The sequence below is a fragment of the Pocillopora damicornis genome, chromosome 12 (genome assembly GCF_964200805.1).
Source record: "Pocillopora damicornis chromosome 12, jaPocDami1.2, whole genome shotgun sequence".
NCBI classification, from domain to species: Eukaryota; Metazoa; Cnidaria; class Anthozoa; order Scleractinia; family Pocilloporidae; genus Pocillopora; species Pocillopora damicornis.
In genome coordinates, this window is record NC_142681.1 from 4,089,874 (window position 1) to 4,113,781 (window position 23,908).

Below are 23,908 nucleotides of genomic sequence, written 5' to 3' on the forward strand. Positions count from 1 at the left end.
AAACCAATAAACAAAGAGGGCAGTGGAAAACAATATAGTTTTTATTACTATACACAAAACACCTGCCTGGTTCTCAAACTTGTTGCATGTATATCTTTACCTCTTATCTCAACACCCTGAGTCAGTTTCTTATCCTTACATTCACATTAACAATCTTTCACCCTGAACACCTTGATTACAAAATAAGTGCTCAATTTCTGCTTTTATCTTTTAAAGAAATCTCTCAGGACAAATGTCAAGTTTAGCTGATACTTCACTGATAGTCCACTGTACAAAACAATTCCTAAATGTTCAGTCTAGAATTTTACGCACTTTCCTCCTTAGGTGGCCATTTTCCAGCTTTTATCAGCTTTTCTTTCTGCCTCTTGATCTTTTGAACCCTTGTGTACTACGAAGAACAAATGGAACATACCAACTTACATTTCAGGGATTTCACAAGGCCCCTTTTCCACTCTTGCAGGTATTTCAAGAATTTTTGGAAGGCAGACATTGAATAGTCAGTAACTCAACAAACAAGAGAAGTCATTGTAAACTTTTCTTGCTCTAAAAATATGAGTTAGTATGGATTGATATAGTACATAGGTACTAGGGGAATAGCATCACATACTAACAATGAATAAGATAGAGACAGCACTTGATTCTCAAAAATTTGCTCTTAGGGTATATATCACTATTGTGATGGGTATCTAGTACGGGGGGTGGGAGTTGGCTACCTTGATCACACAGTCTTGGAAATAATAAAGTTTTATCGAGCTATCAACAATTTGCACAGTAAATTTCCACACCTTGTCTACCTTGGTTTGTGCTAGAGGTAGAATCGCAGGAGACCAAGGGAACCACAAAATATGAAATATAGGTGCTTGGAAATAATTATCATCCCTTGCATTGCATTAAACTTTTTCAAAGTCACTCAAAGAAACAAAAAGATGAACGAAAAGCGTACCAGTTTCTTGTGATGTAGACACTCCATAAAGTCTTCCCTCTGTTCTTTGCAGAGTGCCCACTGCTCATTACGGCCATTCTTCACTACACAGGCGAAGAAGTCATCCCAAAATGGAGCACATCGCGGTCTGTTTCCGTCCAATCCCGGTCCAAACATCCTCCCAAGAGAACTGAAGAAAAGAACACCAGAAAATAACTAATCTTTTCAAGCAGATAAAAGCAGTAAATTGAAAAGAGAACACAAACATACCAATATTTTGAAAAGTTTGTATCAGTGCACAGTTTGCTCAAAATGACAAAATGAAGGTTGAATATCCGGGGATTCTTGGAGCGTATATTCGCTGAAGTGTTGCACGCGGGCGCTTAAAAACGAGGCTGTCGGTGCATGCTTTCTGTTTTCCAAATATGGGCTCTTGCGTCCGTGTTGAAATTCCCGCGAACAAAAGAGGCCAATCACAGTAAGAAAATCTCTCAAAACTTCTTTTGTGATTGGTTGCTTTTATCGCGGCGCGCAAATTGAACTTCAGCGTCGCGTCCATCGGCGATCATTCCTTCCTCAGCCTTTTTGCATATTGCATCCTTCAGCACTTTATACTCTTTGCTGTATTTCTTAGAAACCTAGTCGTAATTCATCATGCTTGGTGTAGACAATCATATCGTGAGTAGCCACAGCATCAACAAGCTCGCTAAAACTCTTGAAGATGTAGATATAAACGAGAAGGAAGACAGAAGCAACGAAAAGAACAACGAGGTGAGTTCACAGCTAATAACGAATTATTCGATTTTGGCGGGAGAAAAAAAATCTGGGTCCCTATTCCCCATTCCTTTTTCTCACAAGGCCTTAAATATCGACAAACCATTAAAAAACGAACGTAGTATTTCACTTTCTTTTCGGTCGAAATTTAATTTCTGGTCCCTCAGAAGTTTTTACGAAAGAAGCGTTTACTTTTTGAAAAGTATGCCTGCACGAGGCCACAGAGCGACAGAATGGTTTGCTTGAGAGGTATTTACGTTACTTAAGCACGTTTGAATACGGTGTAATTACGGATTTGCCTGTGTTTTTTCTCTTCTTTTTTTTTTTTAACCAGAAGTGCTGTGGAAAACTCCTGCAGGGATCTAATGTAAATTTTATAAGCCCGCGCTGAATGACTTAACGGTATTTGGCGGTTAAATGCAGAACTCAAGTTGAGAAATGAAAGTTCAAGCCACATCAAAAGCTAATTTCAACAGCATTTTTTTGTGAAAGCTCTGGGAATATTTAGAATTTTTAAGAATTATACAAATTTTCTTATTTTCCGTCAGACTCGCGGACCGGTGAAGCCAGTTTACAAATCTCCTTCAAAATTTGACAACGAGGATGAACCGCTCCTACGTGAAAATCCGCGAAGATTTGTCCTTCTTCCTATCCAGTATAAAGATATTTGGGAAATGTACAAAAAGGCTGAAGGTAAGGAAATCAAACCCTACCCTTAGAAGCTACTATCTTTGTGCGAGTGACCCGGCCGGTATATTATATAAGCTGCCAGGAAAGTTGCATTACCTATATATTATGCAAGCTATTTGGTGCCCGGTATGTTATATAATCTCAAAAGGTAATTAGCCAGTCCCAGATGACCAGGAAATTTTAATGGTTTTTTCTAAAAACTGGTATGAAAGGAGGAAATTTGTAGGTGTCATTATTAGAATAAATCGTGTTCCATAGCTATTATATTTCAAATAATTTTTATTTTTTTCTCATTATAGCATCTATCTGGGTAGCGGAAGAAGTTGATCTCTCCAAAGACAAAGATGACTGGGCTAACCTTTCGGTGAGTTCAAATCTGTCTTTCTATCTGCATGATACATAAACTGGCTGATAATTTCCTTCTGATTGCCTACCTGCTTTCAGCTTAAATGTTATTACATCCTTTTGTTAATTTTTCTTTTATTCACAGGATGATGAAAGGTACTTTATTTCCCATGTTCTTGCCTTCTTTGCTGCCAGTGACGGCATTGTTAATGAAAACTTGGTTGAGTGTTTTAGCCAGGAAGTGCAAGTTCCTGAGGCAAGATGCTTCTATGGCTTTCAAATTGCAATTGAGGTAAGTTTGTATTTGCAACTAATATTCTAAGTGCCGTTTTTTTCCCAGAATGGTCTTAACAGAATCAGCAGTAAAATGTAACAATAACAACCAAGCTGTAGTGTGTCTTCTATACCAAAAAAGCCTTTACATTTTCAAGTTGACAAAAATTTTTATTTTGAAAAGAATGAGGAAAAAAGAACTTTATCAATAAGTTTGATAACTCATAAACAACTTACTCCAAAGTTAAATTAATCACTTTTTCCCCTTTTAAGAATATTCACTCCGAGATGTACAGTCTGTTGATTGACACCTACATTGAGGACCCTGATGAAAAGTAAGTGAAAAAACTACATCAAGGCTGTGCTCTAAGGAAAATTTCAGGGAGCCCTTCGGGCTCCCAAACATCTTAGCTGAGGTGCCCGGGCCCCCTAGTTGGTCGCCCAAATTAATAAATCAGTCAGTTAATTATTAAAAATTAAACAAACTGTTTTCGTAACGAGTCAAATAGAACTATGTGCATTTATTTATTGTTTTTATGTTCATGAAACATCGTATCCTTTGACCTCCTGAAAACCTATCATCACTTATAGTCAAATAGTTATTTAATTCACACTTACAGAAGCAGTGCAAAACTATTTTTTGAAAAATGAATAGTATACATATACCAAAGATAATCAGATAATCTGATAAACCTAAAACTGTCTCATTGAAGTTCAATTCAAAGCATTATGTAAGCTTAGCAAAACACTATTTCAAATATTAAATTAGCATAGAAGAGCGACTCCCGTGTTTATTCAGCGATTTATTAATCGCCGACTGTACTTTACGCCTATCAGAGCAGAAGTAACAACTTCTTTTGAAAAACTAGCTGATGAGCCATCCCAATTTAAAGGAAAAATTTTAATGCTATTGGAAAAGCCGTTAAAATCGAAAACTGTGCAGCTAGTCAAGTTCAAAGTCAAGGATTATGCTACATGTGCATTCACGTGGAACGACCTTTGAACATCAACGCGCGCCCGATGGAATAAAATTTTCTTTTAAAAGAACGACTCCCGTGTTCATTTAGCGATTTATTAATGTCGACCGTACTTTACGCCTGTCAGAGCAGAAGTAACAATTGCTTTTCAAAAACTAACTAACGAGCCATCCTAATTTAAAGGAAAAATTATAATACTATTTGGAAAAGCAGTTAAAATCGAAAACTGTGCAGCTTGTCACGATCAAAGTCGATGATTATGTTACACGTAAATTCACGTGGAACGACCTTTGAATATCAACGCGCGCCCGATTGAATAACATTTTCTTTTTTTTTTTTGACTGTAAATCAAGAAACCAACACCAGCCAGTCGCCCGGCCGGGCGACCAAGAAAATATTTTCATGAAAAGATAGAGGGGCCGCAGCCAGGATAAAACATCTTGTAAAATTTAAAAAACGATCTCTGGCTAATTATTGGAATCTCAAACAAATGTCGTTTATAAAATTCCTTGTGGTGACTGTTCATGGTGTTATATTGGTGAGACTGGCAGGGCCTTCAACACAAGAAAGAAAGAACACCTCAGAAATGTGAAAACCGCGGCAAAAGGCTCAAGAATTTCCAATCACGTCTGGGCCAATACTCACGCAATAGACTTTGATAATGCATCTATTATTGACAAAGGCAGTTTTAGAACAAGAAAAACACTAGAAGCGTGGCATTCCAAGTTAACTCCCAATGCGGACAACAATTCCTGTCCTTTGCCCGGACAATACAACATTCTTTTTAACAAACATTCTTAGTTATTAGCATTTTTAATTTCCTACTTTATACTTCACACCTAGTATTTAACAAACATTCTTAGTTATTAGCATTTTTAATTTCCTACTTTGTACTTCACACCTAGTATTTCTTACCTTTTTATCATTTTACCCGTTGAAGGCTGTAGCGCAAACAGCCGAAAGCTCGTATTTTTAAAAGTTTTAGCCAGAGATCGTTTTTTAAATTTTACAAAATATTTTCAGTCGCCCGAGGCCAAATGTTAGTCGCCTCAGGCGACCGGGCACCGTTAGAGCACAGCCTTGTACATGATCTTTCTTTATTTTGTTTGGAGACAAAATTCAAAATGTTTGCTCAATTGATATTACATTTATGTTAATTAAAATAAAATCACATTGATGTAGTCCTTAAATCAGTGTTTGTTTTGCAGGGAAAATCTTTTTAATGCTATTGAGACAATGCCTTGCGTCAAAAGAAAAGCTCAGTGGGCTTTGAACTGGATCAATCCTGAGAGAGTAAGATTTCATTTTGTAGACTTAAACTTTTTTCTTTTCCATTCCTTTTATTAGCACTGATATTAAATTATTGCAAAACATTTTGATGAGACAAAAATGTACAAACACTCACCTTTTTTTTTTTTTTGTAACAGGCTTCTTATGGTGAGAGGGTAGTTGCCTTTGCTGCTGTGGAAGGAATCTTTTTTTCTGGTTCTTTTGCTGCCATTTTCTGGCTAAAAAAGAGGTAAGTGATGTCCAATTAACTATCAAACCTCTTTGTTTTTTTGTTTTTTCTTTGTGATTTTAAATTGAATTTCAGGTGAAAGAAGTTACTAATCTACTTCTGTTTCAAATTTGTGTCAAAAGGGGCAAGATGCCTGGACTTACATTCTCAAATGAGCTCATCAGTCGTGATGAGGTAAGTTTCTTAAGGAAGGTGAATTCTTGAAATCACTGCTCAATAAATATTTGTCCTGTTTCAAATCCCAGCTAAAAAAAATAAAACTTCTTTCCAACAATTAAGGACTGACCTTTAGAACTAAATGAAGAGAAGACTGAAACTTTTTTGACACTGTTTATTTTATTCCAGAAGATATATAACCCTTTGACCCCTATGAGTGACTAGCAATTTCTTTTGACAGTATCACACCAAATCTTGCATTAATATCACCAGAATACAGGAAATGATCACCAACTAAAGGAACTCTCAGTGTTTACTCAAGTTTTCCTTGTCAGCACCTTAGAAAATGTGTAGTGGACAGTATAAGTGTACTTATGTTAATATTAACACTTTCTTATTCCAGGGTCTTCACTGTGATTTTGCTTGTTTGATGTTCTCCTACCTAAAAAACAAGCCCTCACAAGAAACCATTATTGGAATTATCAAGGATGCTGTTGAAATTGAACAAGAATTTCTAACAGAGGCCCTTCCAGTGAGACTCATTGGCATGAACCACTCCCTTATGAAGCAGTACATCGAATTTGTTGCTGACAGACTTTTAGTGGCTCTCCATTGCCCCAAGGTATGGACTAAGACAGTTTCTCCTTGCAATGTCAATACAGACTGAATTGGATGACAAAAGTCTTGTTATCAACTCATTAAAACTATGACGACATTTAAGAAAAATAAACTACACATCAGTGAAACATTTCCATCAAAAAAATTAACAATTATTCTGCAAAATGAACAACAACAGCACATGACATGTACTGACCACTTACACTGGCATGACATGTCAACTGTCCAATTTCAAGCATGGTGTGTACACTGTCCTGTTTGCATTCTAATTGAGCTGGTGATAAATATCAATTTGGTGATTAATTGATCCTCTACCAACTTCTCATTACTTACATAAGGATTATATGGCAGACAGGAACACAACTAACTAATGAATGGAAGGTTAAAGAAATACAAAATTGTTGATTTGTGGGCTTTTTTTTTTTCCTTAAGCATCCAAAAATTTTATTACTTTTAAGAGCTTGTGACATGCTGTTACTGAAGGTTTAAAACCAACTTACAATCTTGTAACTCTTTTTCTTAACAGGTTTTTAATGCAAAAAATCCATTCGACTTCATGGAAAACATTTCTTTGGAAGGAAAGACCAACTTCTTTGAGAAAAGAGTTGCAGAATATCAGCGCGCAGGAGTTATGAAGAAAAAGTCTGAGGATTCCCACAAATTCACCACAGATGAGGAATTTTAGACCATTTTTGAGAGCTGCAGGAAGGAAACATTTTTTTTAACATTTAGAACATGAACTATTTTAAAATTACATGTACATTCTTGCATAAAACTGTAAATATCACCTACATCTGGAAGAGTTTTGCAAATTATTTTTTGTAATTAGCAACTTATTAGTTCAAAGTCTTTTGTGTACAAAGTTTAAACCATTTCACTCAGACTGTTGAGGTTAGCCTTTCCTCTTTGAGATTTTGTATGTATTTTAATATGTTTTTTTATTAAAAGAAGTTTTAAGAATTTTTGTCAAATTGTGTTTTATACAAGGACTGTAGTGCTCTGGGTATTTGGTAAAAAAAATCTGGCGGTGAAAGAGTCCTAAAATGTGCATTTTCAGATCTGGAAAACAGTGGGATTGACATTGAAAAGACTGAGGAAAACCTATAACTCAGATTTAAAAAAAAAACCTTTTCTTACCCTCCCCTCCTCTCTCTCACTTCTCTTAAAAAGTAGGGAATGAAGAGCTGATCTGCTATTGAAAGGAGAAAAGTTGAAGAAAATATTCATAGCCATCTAAAACATTTTTGAATGAAGAGACTTGCACAAAAAGCTACTTGGAATTGTTTTCTTTCAGTCAGTTTTCTTTCCTCTATGCATTCTATTATGGATATCACCCTGCTAACTGAAGACATTGAAGAAAAATCCTTCCATATTGTGGTCACTAACAAATTCGTACAACATGAAAGCCATAACAAGGACAGAATGATGACCTTATCCTCAGAGCTTACATGCTATAAAAGGCCATAGGTGGCCTGACACTGTCCTACATAACTGATCCTATCTCAATTAAGTATGTCACAAGCTTTTCTCTGTGATCCAGCAATGATTTCCACTTGAAACATTCATTATGTAAGTCTTATGCTACACTTGGTGGTCACTCCTGTAAAATGGCTGCTCCAAAAGTTTGGAACTTACTTCAACATACATCAAAAGAGCCACCACTGTTGACAGTTTTTAATGTTTGACCCATTATTTTGAATAAGTGTTTCTCAGATGTCTCTAAAATTTTAACTGGTATTTAAATTCTTATTGTATTTTTAAGCCATTTTAGTTTTTGAATGATTCTAGTCCTAGATTTTATACCATTTGATTCTTGTAATTTTTTAAAGTGATTTTAGTGTTTATCATATTTTATCCACTAATTTTACTTGTTTTATATTTTTTTGCAAAGCACATAGGACCATTATGTCATGTAGCATGCTTTATATAAGTTTCTAAACTATTATTATTATTATTATTATTATTTCTAATGGATATACTTATAAGATATGAAAATCATCACGATTGTTTCTCTGTATTTCCTCGATGACAAAAAGCTACTGTAAACATCAAAAACAAAATTCCTCCACTAAAGCGTAAACTTAGCTGGCTGTTCATAATCATTAATCTAGAAGCAATAAATAGTGTTTTTTTAGTGGTAACTGTTAAAATATTTATTTTGAGACTGGGAAATATATATGCATGCATAAATTTTAGGTTTCTCTCTCAGTTCTCAGTGAGGGAAAATTTTTCTTATTAATATCTTATAAATTCGAGTCAATTCAGTATTTGCGTGTTTGTGATGTAATCATAGATACTCTATGCTAATGTCCGATCTCAGCTCCTTTTGTCTGTTTACTCCTGATTTACATATAAACGTTCGGACACTGGGTACTAGTTTACGTTTTACGTATGTCGCCATTTTGTTTCGTAACGTGTAATGGCTTCTTAACGCCAACATTTTCGGAGTTTAGTTCAATTTTCTGGGATGTCTGCTCCTCCAAAACCTTGGGAAGGAGTAGGAACAAATGCCAGGTCAAGTTCTGTTGCGTTTGATTCGCCATCTCGACCTCCAATAGGGGCATCTGGTCCAAGACCGAGTGCTCTGCGAAGTTCATTCAATCCAAGCAAAATGGACTCTTCCACAAGCAATGGTACTTCTGTGGCAAAAGTACCTCCTTTACCGCCACGACCTCAAACACAGAGGTCCACTAGTAGTATGATGTATGGAGGGTCGAGATATGGTAATTTCTTTGTTTGCTTTGTTTTGTTTTTCTATTTTTCACATAGCAAATTATTACAGGTTGTGCTCTTCGGTGAGGTGCCTTTTGTAGCTTTCTTCTAAAAATATTTAACAGCTGGAAACTGTTGAATTTACAACCTTTATTCCGCTCACACAAAAACCGTTACAACATAGGAAAGAGAACAAAATACATATATATTTGCTAATTAAAAAAAAAGAGCTTGAATAACAAAAGGATAAATTAAATTAATAATTCCTGTGAAACAAAATTAAATTTAAATAACAACGGTCAAATATGCATGATAACAACAGAAACCTTAGAATTCTAAAAAGGAGAGCCTCTAGGCTCCCATTTATTATTTTAATAGCACAGCTTTGATTAAAATTTATGAATTGAATGTCATTTAGTGTACAATCAGTTGTTAAAATATATATATATATATATAAATATTATGAGAGGAAAAAAGGACGTAACTACATTTCCCGACAAGCCTGTTTCGTGAATCGCTTCACTCTTCAGGGGTTTAATGATATATTATATATATATATATATATATATATCCAGTCTTTTGAGCCAGAAATGCTTAAACAAGGATGTTTGCTGTTATTTAACTCTAAATACGAAGAAAAACCAGAAGAAAACAAAGAACCCAAATAAACAATGACCAGTCCACAATAGAGGAAATAATGAACTAGCTCATACATACTAAATAGACAGACATGTCTCTTTGGTCTTGTTAAAGAAGAGTAGAGCATCATGACCTGTTCTTATTACAAAACTGAAACAGTATTTAGTGTCTCTTGTCCACTATATTGTATCATTCCCAAAGAGTGCTGTTTCTGCCATTCACCGTAGAAGATTTTCTTGAGCAATTGTTTTGACTTCCAGTGCCAAAAAGATGAAATGTCTTTGTTAGTTTATTAACATTGAAGAAGTAGTATTCAAGTGACTATATTACCATTTAGACTGAATTAAGTAAAAGCAGTAAAAACATTGCAGTAAATTGAATGGGAATTATGTTTGGTGATTGGTAATTAAAGATGGTCTTGATAAGCTGCTCATAGAATTTCAGGGCTGGGGTTGTTCAAACAAGAATGAACTAAGCAAGGGTTAGTTAATAATTTTTCATTTAGTTTTGTCACTCTGGAAGCAGTTTCAAGTGTTTATATTGTTTCCTTTAGTTTCATTTAATGCTGAGCTAAAACTTCTCGAAATGTAAGCTCTACTATATGCTTTATTTCAAGAGAAATCAATGACAAGTTAAACTTTTTATCCTGGATTTCGCTAACTGCCTTGCAAACAACCAGCCCAGGAGTGTAAGATCAAGGAGAAGTTGGGGTGCAATTCACCACAGGAGATTTTTCCTTTGTTTCATGACCCTTAACAAAATTAGTAACATTTTTTTATATAGGCCATTAATTACTGAGAACATATTTTGGCTTTGTATGATACATAACATTCATTTTACCTCTTTTTTTTTTATTGTTAATATTATTACTGTTTATCTTCATCCATGTTATACTAGGTTTCTAGGAATTACTAGTAAAGAAGTTCCTTAAAAAATACGCACAAGAAAAAAAGAAAACACAATGCAAAGCAAAACAGGAATAGAGAAAGGCATGGTGTAGTTATCCCTTTAATTCTCAAGATCTGATCGTTAATTTTCCCCTCCAGCTTTAACACAATTCCTTGTAAATAAGCAAGGAGAGTTTGGTGTTTGATCAAGGTAACAACTTCTACCTGATAAGTTTGAGTATTGTCATCACCTGTTTGCTGGATAATGTATGGATATTTTAGAGAGAAGTTTCATGTTTATCACTTGTGGGAGGTAAAGGGTTAAGACTTCATGTATTTATTGATCTCTTAAGTGTAATTAGCAAAGTTCATTGTACCTTGCTGGATAATAGGGTTGAATTATCTGTGTTTCAGGTTATGGTGGAAGTATGTATGGAGGTTACAGTGGCATGTATGGAGGGGGAATGGGAGGTGAGTATAGAAAGGATAAAGAAACATGTTAGAAATACAGTTTTACTGACTGACATTCCACTGTAATGAAGTTGAGGAGGGAGGAAGATGCTCATTAATTTTGGTTTTTCAGGTGATAATGGTGTATAAATTAAAGGAAAGAGGAATAGATAGCATTCAGTTGCAAAGCCATAAAGATCTATAATTAAAGAAATGTTTGTTAACTTTCTCCAAATGGCAAATACCAAAAAATGTAGGTAATGCCAAACAGTTCTGCTCACAGAGCAAACTTGCAAACAAAGTCAGAAAGGTATTCTAGACCAAAGTTTTCAATTTATTGGGGATCCACTATATTTTTTTAAGCTGGGAATCCAATCAACTTTTTGCAAAAATCCACAATCCATAAATTTTGCAAGGCCAAATCTATTAATTTTCTACTTAAACCACTTCAGCATGAGGGTACATACTGAGGAAGGAAATAATTTTTATGGGTTTATAAGTGATGACATTGATATTATGTTTGTAAGTCATATATCTTCCTTTTCTGGAATGTGTAGGTTATGGAGGAATGTATGGAGGTGGTTATGGGGGTTATGGTGGATATGGATTTGGCATGAATCGTTATGGTAATGCCATGAACCAATCAGGAACAAGTTCTTTTGTAAGCCAGGCAGAGGAAAGTAGCCGAGCAGCTTTTCAGTCAATTGAATCTATTGTGCAGGCATTTGGATCTGTTGCCATGATGTTGGAATCAACTCACTTTGCTATGCATAACACATTTCATGCTGTTTTAAGCATGGCAGATCATTTCAGTAGACTACGGGCTCATCTAGTCAGCGTGCTTGGTGCATTTACTCTGTTCAAGGTCATAAGATATGTTTTTAGAAAGATCAAAGCTTTATTCGGTGTAAGCCAGGGTTTTGAAGAAGAACTTTGGAACAGTGCAGAAACTGCTGTTATATCTTCAAGTGAAAAAGGTGACTCCAGAAAGCCAAGATCATGGCCCATTTTGCTCTTCTTTGGAGTTGTGCTCGGTACACCACTGATTATATGGAAGTTACTACAGTCTCTGCTTAATGATGAGAGTAAAACCAAAGACTGGAAGACAGGTACTGCTTATGCTTAGCTGACTTGGGCAGGGGATTTAGATACAACATGATTTGATATCTTGTATTCCCATTACACCCCAAAACTACAGAGAGTAACTTTCAAAGTACTTTGGCAAATTAACCCCCAGTCTTCTGCTGACTTGGAGACCTAATTATTTCAAAAGTGAAACAGGGTTTAGCATTAGCCCAGTGTAAGCTTAGAAGCCACCTACTGTAGCTAATTACTGTTACCTACAAAGCATGAGATAGCTAGTTGCTTTGCTGCTTCTTCAAGAAAAGCTGTCAGTACCCTCACTCATGTAAGGGTAGAGGAATAGAGTTCAGGATCTTTCCCATTAACAAACACCGTTACCTTACCTAGAATCACATCTTGACTTCACTTATCATTTTTTGATCTATAATTTTCACCCTAAAGCTAGAAAACTTACCTCCACAAGTCCTTGTGGAGGTGATTCTTTCATCCTTCTTTTTCCCTTTCACCTAAATATTTATGTGAGAAGTAATACGTAGTTCATTGATCGCAGGAGAGGGAGACCATGTTATTGCAAGAGCAGAGTATGATTTTGATGGTGAAAATGATGAGGAGTTGTCATTCCGTGCTGGTGACATTCTTCGACTTGCTCCCAAGGGAAAGCAGCCACGCATTAGAGGTTGGCTCTTGGGTAGTCTTGATGGCAGCAGTGAGGGAATTGTACCTGCTAATTATGTTAAGGTTTGTAGTCAGCTATTTCTTGTTATAAGGGTAACCAGTCAACTCGCCGACGGACCAACTCGCCGACGCCAACTCGCCGACGTATAAAATCGAGTAGAGACGTCGGCGAGTTGGTCGTCAATCCAATCCAACTTATTAGAAGTTAAACATACAGAGAAGTAAACGATATTTAGTAAAAAAACACTGGCGAACATTGGTGAACATCAAACAGAAGCTTAAACATCGGTGAACATTGGTGAACATCACCAATGACTATAACGAACGAGTTATTGTGCGACAATAACACCGTAAAGACTCATCTCGTCAATCGCTCAGATTTTTTAACGAAAACTTGGCTTTCTAGTCAAGATCTTTAGTAAAATGCAATTATTTTTATTTGCAACAAAGTTTATAAGGATCTTAAGGCGAATAAAGCGAAGTAAACCTCACCAACGACTCTAACAGCTTCAGACGCGAACGAGTTATTGTGTGGCAACAACACCGTAAAAACTCATCATGTCAATCGCTCAGTTTTTTTCACGAAAACTTGGCTTTCTAGACAAGATCTTTAGTAAAAAGCATTTCTTTTTATTAGGCAATTACAGAGTAAGGTGTTTGGATTATGGGAGAAATATGAAAATGGTGAAAGAACAGCGGCCCAATTATTGAAATCGATGTCGAGATTAAACGGACCTACAAGAGCAGAGTAATTGCATGATATACATTACTTTCACATGTTCATCTGATCTTTATAATAAATAGAATTTTATCGTTTTTATCGTAAATCAAACGTTCTCGAAAAAATCTTTCTTTAAAGTTAAAAAAAAAACATGTCGTTCCGCGTGGTTGCTATGGTTGTCACACAATAACTCGTTCGCGTCTGAAGCTGTTAGAGTCAGTGGTGAGGTTTACTTAGCTTTGTTCGCCTTAAGATCCTTATAAACTTTGTTTCAAATAAAAAGAATTGCTTTTTACTAAAGATCTTGTCTAGAAAGCCAAGTTTTCGTGAAAAAAACTGAGCGATTGACATGATGAGTTTTTACGGTGTTGTTGTCACACAACTCGTTCGCGTCTGAAGCTGTTAGAGTCGTTGGTGAGGTTTACTTCGCTTCATTCGCCTTAAGATCCTTATAAACTTTGTTGCAAATAAAAAGAAATGCTTTTTACTAAAGATCTTGTCTAGAAAGCCAAGTTTTCGTTAAAAAAACTGAGCGATTGACATGATGAGTCTTAACGGTGTTGTTGTCACACAATAACTCGTTCGCGTCTGAAGCTGTTAGAGTCATTGGTGAGGTTTACTTAGCTTTATTCGCCTTAAGATCCTTATAAACTTTGTTTCAAATAAAAAGAATTGCTTTTTACTAAAGATCTTGTCTAGAAAGCCAAGTTTTCGTGAAAAAAACTGAGCGATTGACATGATGAGTTTTTACGGTGTTGTTGTCACACAACTCGTTCGCGTCTGAAGCTGTTAGAGTCGTTGGTGAGGTTTACTTCGCTTTATTCGCCTTAAGATCCTTATAAACTTTGTTGCAAATAAAAAGAAACGCTTTTTACTAAAGATCTTGTCTAGAAAGCCAAGTTTTCGTTAAAAAAAAACTGAGCGATTGACATGATGAGTCTTTACGGTGTTGTTGTCACACAATAACTCGTTTGCGTCTGAAGCTGTTAGAGTCGTTGGTGAGGTTTACTTCGCTTTATTCGCCTTAAGATCCTTATAAACTTTGTTTCAAATAAAAAGAATTGCTTTTTACTAAAGATCTTGTCTAGAAAGCCAAGTTTTCGTGAAAAAAACTGAGCGATTGACATGATGAGTTTTTACGGTGTTGTTGTCACACAACTCGTTCGCGTCTTAAGCTGTTATAGTCATTGGTGATGTTCACCAATGTTCACCGATGTTTAAGCTTCTGTTTGATGTTCACCAATGTCCAATGTTTTTTTACTAAATATCGTTTAATTTTCTGTATGTTTAGCTTCTAATAAGTTGTATTGGATTGACGACCAACTCGCCGACGTCTCTACTCGATTTTATACGTCGGCGAGTTGGTGTCGGCGAGTTGGTCCGTCGGCGAGTTGACCGTAAACCGTTATAAGTGTGCAGTGGGTTGCATTATTCTTGTTTTGGAGAGCAAACAAAAGAAAACACCACAAAGAGATGATAAGAATTAACAATACCAAAAGCAAACTGTTGGAAAGGCAGGAAAACATGACGTTCAAATGGAACTAGGCAAACCCTTCACACCCTAACATCAGTATGTATATTCTCCATACTGCTCTCTATACATTTCCAAAGAGGCTGACAAGGAGAATTTGTTTCACAATCAGTTGGTGATCATCTCCTCTCCTCTGTTCTCATGACTTTCATGTTTGATTCAGGGGGGATATTGTAAGGAGAAATTAGTTAGTCACTCTTAGGAGTCAAAGGGTTCAGAACTGTATCCAATGAATAGAGTGAGTTGCACAAGTTTTACTGGACCAATTGTAGATTGAAGTGACACAAAGCCAATACAAATCCAGTTAACTGTAAACAGGTGAATATGAAAACAGTCTGTGCAGAAATGAACACTACTAAAGCAGTAGTGAAAATTAGGCCTGAAAAAATTTAGGGCTGCATGGGATTTGAACCCATGACCTCTTTGATACCAGTGCAGTGTTCTACCTTATTTTTCAGGTGTTTTTTGTTTTTTCACTACTGCGTAAGTAGTGTTCATTATGGCAAGGATTGTTTTCATGTTCACTTCTTTATCTGCAGTTCACATTTATGATTTTCACGTATCCACAGTTATTTAACTGTTAAACACTTGTGTAAAAACTGCTCTATATAAACCTACTATGTCTCTTTTGTAAACAAACAGATTCTGGGTCTGCGTCGTGCAAAGAAGGAACTAAAAGACTCCCAGGAGGAGAAAACTGAAGAATCAGAGACTTCTCAAGCAGATCAAAGTAGGACATTTGATGATAAAATGGATAATGAATATGATCAAATAGTAGAGAGGACAGATGGTAGTAGTTTCCTTCCATCTCAGGACTTGCTTACTGAAGATTCATTGAACGAAAGAACTCTTGTAGACGATGGCCTTTCAGAGACTGATTTTCAAAATTTTGTTGAAGAACAAGTTTAGTGCCTTTAGTTTGATGCTTTGTCTTCATTAGATTTTTTTCATTGATTCAAGTTGATTCCCAAAATGAAGTTCAGCGGTTGGCCAACAGTCAACATACCGTCTGCAACTGTTGATTGACAGTGGACCAACTTTTGGCCGACAGTTTTAAGCAAACTGTTGGCTGACAGGCAGGTGACGGGTGGCAAACAGTTGGTATAAGGGAGCTGATCCTCACAATCATCCAATGCTTAGGCAGTAAGCATAGACAGAGTTATTGAATGCTTAACAAAACATCTCTTTCCTGATTGGTCAATAACAAATACATAAATAAGTTATAGACTGCTACACAAGACTTCTGTCATGCACTCTCCCGAAAAAAAAAAAAAAAAAAACCAAAAAACAAGCGAGAAAGCTTTAAAAATGATTAGATATTTTTCAAACTTGGTTGGGCCTTTACAAATGTGGTCTGAAGTGACTAATTCAAATTCTCCTCTGCGATTCACAAGGAAAGGTAGGGCAGTGAGAAAGGAGAGTTACTTATTGGATCTTAGGAGTTAAAGGGTCAAAATATTCATTTTATAATGAACCAGGAGTTCCATTGTACGAGCCATTGTCTCTTCTGATTTTGTGAAGGAAAGTCTCCATGCAAATCTTCGACGTTATTTGTGTAATGGTAATAATCACAATACAATCAATAAACTTCATTCCAAAGAATTACTTTGTGAAAGGTGTTAGTAGTCACGATGTTTTCAAATCTTCTTTTAGCAGTGTGACCGAATTACCTGGCTGGTCAGAAGACTTAATAAAAGATGAATCGTAATCGGTCGGACGCACCAATAATGATTTATTTTATTTAATTGTGATCAGATTCCTTTGAGGGAAGGAACAGCAACATTTACGTCGCTGGTAATATATGACATCGTAGCTCAGTTGGTTGCAGCGTCCATTTTGAATCAGGAAGGGAGGGGGGGAGCACAGAGTCGCTTTCCATTCAAGCCTGAATTTTTTCAGAGCTCTTTTCTATAATTTCTTTTGCAATTTATCTTGTAAAAGGAATGATTTTTCTATTTTTCTTTCTTGATTTTTTTTTCTCTTTTGAAATCCTTGAACATTTCTAAAATGTAAAAGCTTCAGAAACAGAAAAGAAATGTAGCTTTTTTTACTGATATTATACCCAGTACTGGTTTTCCCGCGATCCCTCGCGGTCAAAGATGGCCCGCTAACCATCTGAATTGTAAATATTTCCTCATTATCATTCATGATTTTCTCTCACTTGTGTGTGGTACTGAAACTTTGTTCGGTTGTGGGAAGCTCAGCTACCGTTTAGGACAGTACTGTGATTGAGTACCTTAGCATGAGAAAATAAAGGAACTTTTACAATCGAACTCATTTTGATTAACTAAAAAGTCCAACGCTGAAAGAAGGCAATTGTCGGCATGTATCGCTAAATGTTTGAAACACATGCTTTCGACGAGTTCCGTGATTTGCTCACCTTTGTCACATTGCTCAGGAACGTAATCAGAGAAAAGCAAGAAATACGTTGATGTAAGATTTTATTAACATAGCATTTATTTATTTCAAAGCCAGTAGTAGCGTTACTTGTGTACCTTCGCTTATCTTTGAGAGGGAAAATTAATAGGCACTCCATTTCAATCTTTGGAAGGAAACTGATGTATCCGCTGGTGTTTCTAAATCAAATTTGGACTTACCTCGTACATTAGTCTTGCTTTGACTGAATTCTTTTGTAAGTTCGTAAGCTTGTAATTTTTATTTATCAATTTTTTTTCTTTCTATATCCCTGTCAAAAATTTTCCCACCAAAAAACTTAGAAAAATACGGGCGCCTTAACTACGCATGCGCCGGTTTTTACATTTTTTTTATTCTGTAAGTAACACCTTGTTAAAAAGGCGTAATTTTCCCGCCAAAAGACTTAGAAAAAATACAGGCGCCCAAAATACGCATGCGCCGTTTTTTTTAAAAAAAAGTGTGTTAAAGACTTTATTACTCATATTTATATATTGTTGTTATCAAATAAAATCAAACTCAACAATGTTCTAGTGTGATTTTTATTTTCCTTCTTAAATTATTTCATACAATCAATAAGTAATAAAAGTGTTTTGTCTCTAAATCCTTCAATCAATTAAGTAATTTTCCATCAGAAAAAAATTCGTTGAAATACGTACTAAGACTTTTGGCGGGAAAATTTGGATCAATTTGCACAGAGTTTCCCCTAGCAACATTTTCGACAAAAAATTGAAAATGGCTTCCCTTATTTTTCCGCCAAAATATTTGTGAACATCACCTTGTGCCAAAAATTTTAACGCAAATTATCAAAAGGTCCTTTTTAGCAACAAATCTATCCGACAAATTTTGGTGTCTGATTTTTTTTTTTTTTTTTTTTTTTTGCACAAGAGGATATATATCTACACATACTACTTTAACAATAAGCAGCATGGCAAGCTAGTGTATTATAAATTGGCGTGTTTCAACGTCTCCTTATTCTAATTTAATTGACAAAATCCTAAAAGCTTGCAATGTTGCCTCTTACAAGATCTTTTTCAGCCGTCTAATTTATTTCCTTTCTTACACAGGACGAATTTAACGTAAACTGATTGATATTTGTAACCAAATAAACTTTTTCTAAAACTAAGATGATCGTGAAATATTTCTCTCCTTTGGGACAAGTTTGCAGTTTTTTGTTCTTTTTGGTCGCAATGATTCAGACAATCAGATGATTGCTTGGCTCCAGGTATCTTTGCATAATATGAAAAGATTTTGCTCAAGATATTTTTTGTTTTTCACAAATAAATTACCCGAACTTCCTTAAAGTCCTGTGTTGCATTAAAAGAAGGCTGAAAGAGGTCTTTGTACATAACATAGAGTTCCATAAAACCCAATGACTGGTTCAAAGCAACCTCGTTCCCAGGGCCTTTTCCCCAGCTAAGGGAAAAGGCCCTGGGAACGAGGTTGGTTTCAAAGAAGGGTATAAAGTTGAAATATTTTGCGAGCAATGGGATATTCAACGACTAAAGTTTGAAACGAGTAGTGCAGACCAAAAGAAAAATACTTAAGCCATCAAACAACTTTATTCTTCACGTTTTTCTCTCTTTGACTAAAGGAAATATCCAAGGCATTTTTTTGAAGCTGACAGTCACTGACAATTTTCGTAATGAAACTCTCGCTCACTGCGATCAAGATGTTATTCCAAAACGGTCAAATTGTTTTTCCCCCTTTTTTGCAAGTTGCTTTATATAGTCAATGGTTCGAGACAAAGTGAAAGGGAAGAGCTGTCATTGTAAGTCTTTTTGTAGGTTCTTAGATCTATGTGGACGTCTCTTTATATCCTAGACAGACTGCTTTCTTAAGTCAGGGTCGGCCAGGGGGGGTAGTGGAATACCAATATACCCGAAAAAAAATCGACAAAATACCCCAAAATACCCCAAATTCCTCCAAATATACCCAAAAATAATCGAAGCTTTGAATACTTTATACCTGAAATTCAAAGAAAGTGATATACTGAATACCTATATTTAAGCTGCAATATACCGTATACCCGATTTAAAACGCCCCTGAATACCGAATACCCAAAAACCCTGGCCGACCCCGTTAAGTCAGTCGTTAAGAATTGCCAAATGTCTCTTCTGTTCGCTGGTTTCTGTTTATTTTACTTAATGTTGTCTTAGCAATTGAGGTGACATCCGTTTCAGAATTTTAAAACATCGGCGTGTGTTTCGTTTCGTCTCGTCAAGTCAAGTCATTTTCTTTCTTCCAATAAATTTCTGATGCGTTTTAAACTACTTGCGATCGTCCCCAGTAGTCGCAACAGTCCTAACTTTTTGCAAGATGTCGATTTGTAGGCCGATTCGTCAAGCACTTTGTCGATATACGTTGGTTTTTGTCAACAGTCAATGAGAAACTGAAAAATGTCTTCACACGAGTCATGTCAACGGTGGTATATGCATTGTTAACATAGTATCATTTAGCCGCGAGAGGTGAGTAAATAGCTAATTTTTTTGTCGCAAATGAAACAAAACTTCTAAAAATTTTACAAGGTACGTTTGCTTGCCATTGTTCTCTTACCCTTTGCAAAACGTTTACAAGGATTATGTGGGAATCTTTTATGGTGACACTGACCATTGTCTCTAGAAAATTCTGGCTAATTCACCAGTCAAAAAATCTAACATGTTTTCAAAATAAACAATTGTAGAAAATCAAATCAATAAAATATGCGTTCACAACCAAATGTGGTGAAAATTTTCCCAGAGAGTTTTAATTATTTTTTGTTCCTCTACCATAATAGGGTAATCGCTGCTCGTGTTTAGATCTATTTTTGTCTTTGAAATATCATTGCGTTGGAGTGCCACACTAAAAAATTCCACCCACATGGGTGGCTGCCATCGCTTCAGGTAAATCTTTAAAGCGAAATTTCTACTCCTGCTCGACACCTATTTGTTTTTCACAATAGCCTTTTGATAATACAACAAACTGTTGGCAGCCACCATTCACATTAGCACAGTACAACAACTTTAACGTTCTTATCTTTTTAGAGTTTCTTTTTCATGCATTGAATCCAGTTTGTCCTCTTGTACTTTCTTGTCTGTTGTATTCTTCATTTTTTCAGTCATTCTGTCAATAGGAATAAGCAAAACAATATTTAGTTCGGTGGCAAATTGATAAAACTTCTGAGCAATCGTCAATGAGTGTGAAAGAGGCAAGGTATGTCAACATTGAAGTTCAATGGATGGATTGGAGACGCATCAACGATGTTCTCAGTTGCAACACGAAGTTTCGTGATCGAAAGGTTCATGCCACGATTCCTCTACGCGTTTAGAGGTTCCTTTACCTCAAACTTCAAACGCACTCGCCTGCGTTCTTCTCGAGTCTTACCGCATGCTATTGCCGTAATTTTGTTCGAAATGTAACTTACTATGTGTAATTTCCTTCGAAAGGTAACACTATTTCTGTTAACCCAAGGCTAAATTAAGTTTCTTCTACTTTGGCATGAATACGAATGACTCGACTCGGAGGCGCAACATGATGTGAACCGAAAGCGCACTCGCTCATTCAATAGTTGTTTCTAACTTCTACACTGAGGGGAAGATAATTAGACCAGAAATTTTGAAAGAGCAACATAATGCTCACCTTCAAACGTCTTTCAAGCAAGAGTCCAATTCTAAAACCATGCATGTACTCTAGGCACGTCGTTAAAGTAACACGTCCTCACCCGTCCAAGACCTGTTTGGTTTGAGAAAACTTTACAATCTGCTATGAATATTGAATACGAAAACAGAACAATCACAGATGCATACATCACGAATATGACGCAAATTCTATTCACACGCCCCTAAAGGAGCCAATGAGAAACTCCCGTTCATAAAGAAAGGGACATATCACGTGTTACTCATTCTTCAGCTCAATTTCTTTAGCATTTCCAAAATTTTTGAATTAAATACTCTTTCTAACCAAGATATAAAATGAAATAATAATATAAATGATAAAATGATTTCATTCCTTCGCTAAAATTGAAACGGCGTCAGTGATGAGTGAGCGAAAACGGTTAACTACCCACTGAGTGGAAAAAAAAAATGAACAGACCGTCAAACAAAGACAATCCAGATTATTTATCAGCTGGCTGAAAAAAGAAAAATGAAACATCACCGAAAAAAAAAAGGTTAAAAAAGAAAGAGCAAACAATAAAACGGCAAGTTCCCCGGAACAGGATCTCCATCCTGACTGGGACCGCTTTCGCGGTACAATACTCTACCCACTGAGCTGCGGGGAACTTGCCCTGAAAGAAGATATTTTAAGATTACATTTAACAAGAGGAGTGCCTACTGCAAGGAACAAGTGCACTAACCTTTTAAGGAAGAAGCGTTTTTACTCTAACAAGACATTATCATAGAAAACTCTCACAGCTTTCTTTTATTAACAGTGTTCAAATTCAGTCGTGTTAGGTTGCATATCCTCAAGTTTTTGATGTGGGAAAAGGGAAAACCCGCCAATAAGTACTCGAAAATAAAAAAATAAAAAACATTCGCTGCTGTAGTAAAATCAAAGGACCTGTATACCGTGAAGACATTCAAGACTATTTATAAGTTGGCTATTAAGTGGGGAAAGAAAAACATAAAAAAAGATTAAAAAGAAATCAAACAAAAATAACGACAAGTTCTCCGAATAGTATCTCCATCCTGACTAAGACCGTTTTTGCAGCTCTATGCTCTACCTACTGAGCTGAGGGAAACCTGCCGAAAAAGCAAATTTTAAGTTCATAGGTAACAAGTGGATTAACTGCAAGGATCAACTGCACAAACATTCTGAGAAAAAGTGTTTTGATTATAAGATGACATTGTAACGCATTCACTGCTATTTGCCACTTTAATAATGTCTAAATTCAGTAGCGTTCAGTTGCATGTCCTCAATTTAGAGTGTAGGAGAAGGATTAACTTGTCAATAAGTGATAAAAAAAAAACCATGGCTGATGTGCGTAAATGAAAAAACGTTATACAAGACATTCCAGACTGTATAAAAGTTGGGTGTAAAATGAGAAAAGAAACAAATCATCCCAAAAAAAATAAGGTTAAAAAAAATTAAAGCAAACAAGCGGCAAGTCCTCCTTGATAGGGTTAGCATCTGACTGGAGAATGTTCAACCCACTGCGCTGCGGGGAACTTTTAAGTTTTACCGGGTAACAAGTGGATTGCGTACTGCAGGGTTCGAGTGCGCAAACACTCTAAGGAAAAAGTGTTATTTGGATCTAAGATACCATTTAACGCAAACTATACTATTTAACAGTTTAATAATGCTCGAATTCAGTGGCGTTTAGATGCATGTCCTCAATTTAAGAGTGTAAGAAACGGGTAAACTTGCCCATAAGTGGAATAAAAAGTTCGTTAATGAAATGAAGTGAAAAGACGAGTATAAAAAGACATTTCAAAGTAATTATGGGCTTTGTATAAAATACAAAAACCAACAGATCATCGAAAAAAGGAAAATATTTAAAAAGAAACAAAAAAACAAACGAAGAAACAAAAAACGGCAAGTTCCCCTGGTCAGGATCTCTATCCTGACTGAGACCGCATTCGCGGTCCAATGCTCTACTCACTGAGCTGCGGGGAACTTGCCATGATTAATAAGTAAATATTAAGATTATATATAACAAAAAGAATACGTGTTGCAAGGAACAAGTGCACTAAGATTCTGAGGAAATAGTGTTTTGATTCTAAAAAGACATTACTACAAAAACGTCTTTGTTTGATATAATAATGTTCCAATTGAGCAGCGTTTCGATGCATGTCCTGAATGTAAGAGTTTAGGAAAAGGGTAAACTTACCAATAATTGGAAGAAACCTTCGCTAATGTAATGAAGTGAGAAAATGAGTTTAAAAACACATTACGGACTCTATAACCTTCGTATAAAATAGGAAAACCATCAAATCATCGAAAAAAAATTAAAAAAGAAATCAAACAAAAGGAAAAAAAAACGGCAAGTTCCCCGGTACAGGATCTCCATCCTGACTCGGACCGCTTTCGCGGTACAATGCTCTACCCACTGAGCTGCGGGGAACTTGCCATGATTGAAGAATAAATTTTAAGATTTTATGTAACAAGTGGAGTACGTACTGGAAGGAACAAGTGTACAAAATTTCATTGAAAAAGTGTTTTGACTCTAAAATGACATAACTACACGAACTTTGTTGTTTGATTAAATAATGTTCAAACTCCGAAGTGTTTAGATAAATTTCCTGAATTTAAGAGTGTAGAAAAAGGGTGAACTTGCCATTAAGGAAAGAAACATTCGCTGACGTAATGAAGTAAAAAGACGAGTATACAATTGAAAGACATTCCAGACTATTTATAAGCGTGGTATAAAATGGGAAAACCAACAAATCATCAGAAAAAAAGCTTACAAAATGAATAATGAAAAAAAGAAATACGGCAAGCTCCCCGGAACAGGATCTCCATCCCGACTGGGACCTCTTTCGCGGTACAATGCTCTACCCACCGAGCTGCTGGGAACTTGCCATGAAAGGAGAGCAAATTAAAGTAGA

At 35.9% G+C, this 23,908-nt stretch overlaps 3 protein-coding genes across 3 annotated transcripts; 2 read left to right on the top strand and 1 right to left on the bottom strand.

Moving 5' to 3' along the window:
• Nucleotides 1–23: 23 nt before the first annotated feature.
• Nucleotides 24–1,290, bottom strand: LOC149036133 (uncharacterized). Its single transcript, XM_089190142.1, has 3 exons — nucleotides 1,193–1,290; nucleotides 944–1,112; nucleotides 24–388 (listed from the first exon to the last, which is right to left on the bottom strand). Exons 2-3 carry the CDS (start codon nucleotides 1,097–1,099, stop codon nucleotides 305–307), a joined length of 240 nt encoding a protein of 79 aa, XP_089046268.1. The 5' UTR covers nucleotides 1,100–1,112; nucleotides 1,193–1,290; the 3' UTR covers nucleotides 24–304.
• A 141-nt stretch (nucleotides 1,291–1,431) lies between these two features.
• On the top strand, nucleotides 1,432–7,234 carry LOC113686071 (ribonucleoside-diphosphate reductase subunit M2 B). Its single transcript, XM_027203667.2, has 10 exons — nucleotides 1,432–1,693; nucleotides 2,245–2,389; nucleotides 2,686–2,750; nucleotides 2,877–3,023; nucleotides 3,278–3,339; nucleotides 5,190–5,274; nucleotides 5,409–5,500; nucleotides 5,623–5,674; nucleotides 6,060–6,278; nucleotides 6,801–7,234. The coding sequence occupies exons 1-10, from the start codon at nucleotides 1,577–1,579 to the stop codon at nucleotides 6,957–6,959; spliced, it is 1,143 nt and encodes a 380-aa protein (XP_027059468.2). The 5' UTR covers nucleotides 1,432–1,576; the 3' UTR covers nucleotides 6,960–7,234.
• Nucleotides 7,235–8,642: 1,408 nt separating this feature from the next.
• LOC113686061 (peroxisomal membrane protein PEX13) lies at nucleotides 8,643–16,574 on the top strand. Its single transcript, XM_027203656.2, has 5 exons — nucleotides 8,643–8,997; nucleotides 10,927–10,983; nucleotides 11,520–12,071; nucleotides 12,596–12,783; nucleotides 15,615–16,574. Exons 1-5 carry the CDS (start codon nucleotides 8,742–8,744, stop codon nucleotides 15,879–15,881), a joined length of 1,320 nt encoding a protein of 439 aa, XP_027059457.2. The 5' UTR covers nucleotides 8,643–8,741; the 3' UTR covers nucleotides 15,882–16,574.
• The last annotated feature ends 7,334 nt before the right edge of the window (nucleotides 16,575–23,908 follow it).

Coding starts and splice junctions, on each gene's coding strand:
- LOC113686061 (XM_027203656.2), top strand. CDS start 8,742: ATGTCTGCTCCTCCAAAACCTTGGGAAGGAGTAGGAACAAATGCCAGG. Junction 8,998..10,926: donor GTATGGAGGGTCGAGATATG/GTAATTTCTTTG, acceptor TCTGTGTTTCAG/GTTATGGTGGAAGTATGTAT. Junction 12,072..12,595: donor AACCAAAGACTGGAAGACAG/GTACTGCTTATG, acceptor CATTGATCGCAG/GAGAGGGAGACCATGTTATT.
- LOC113686071 (XM_027203667.2), top strand. CDS start 1,577: ATGCTTGGTGTAGACAATCATATCGTGAGTAGCCACAGCATCAACAAG. Junction 5,275..5,408: donor ACTGGATCAATCCTGAGAGA/GTAAGATTTCAT, acceptor TTTTTGTAACAG/GCTTCTTATGGTGAGAGGGT. Junction 5,501..5,622: donor ATTTTCTGGCTAAAAAAGAG/GTAAGTGATGTC, acceptor TTGTGTCAAAAG/GGGCAAGATGCCTGGACTTA.
- LOC149036133 (XM_089190142.1), bottom strand. CDS start 1,099: ATGTTTGGACCGGGATTGGACGGAAACAGACCGCGATGTGCTCCATTT. Junction 389..943: donor GTCTACATCACAAGAAACTG/GTACGCTTTTCG, acceptor TGTTCTTCGTAG/TACACAAGGGTTCAAAAGAT.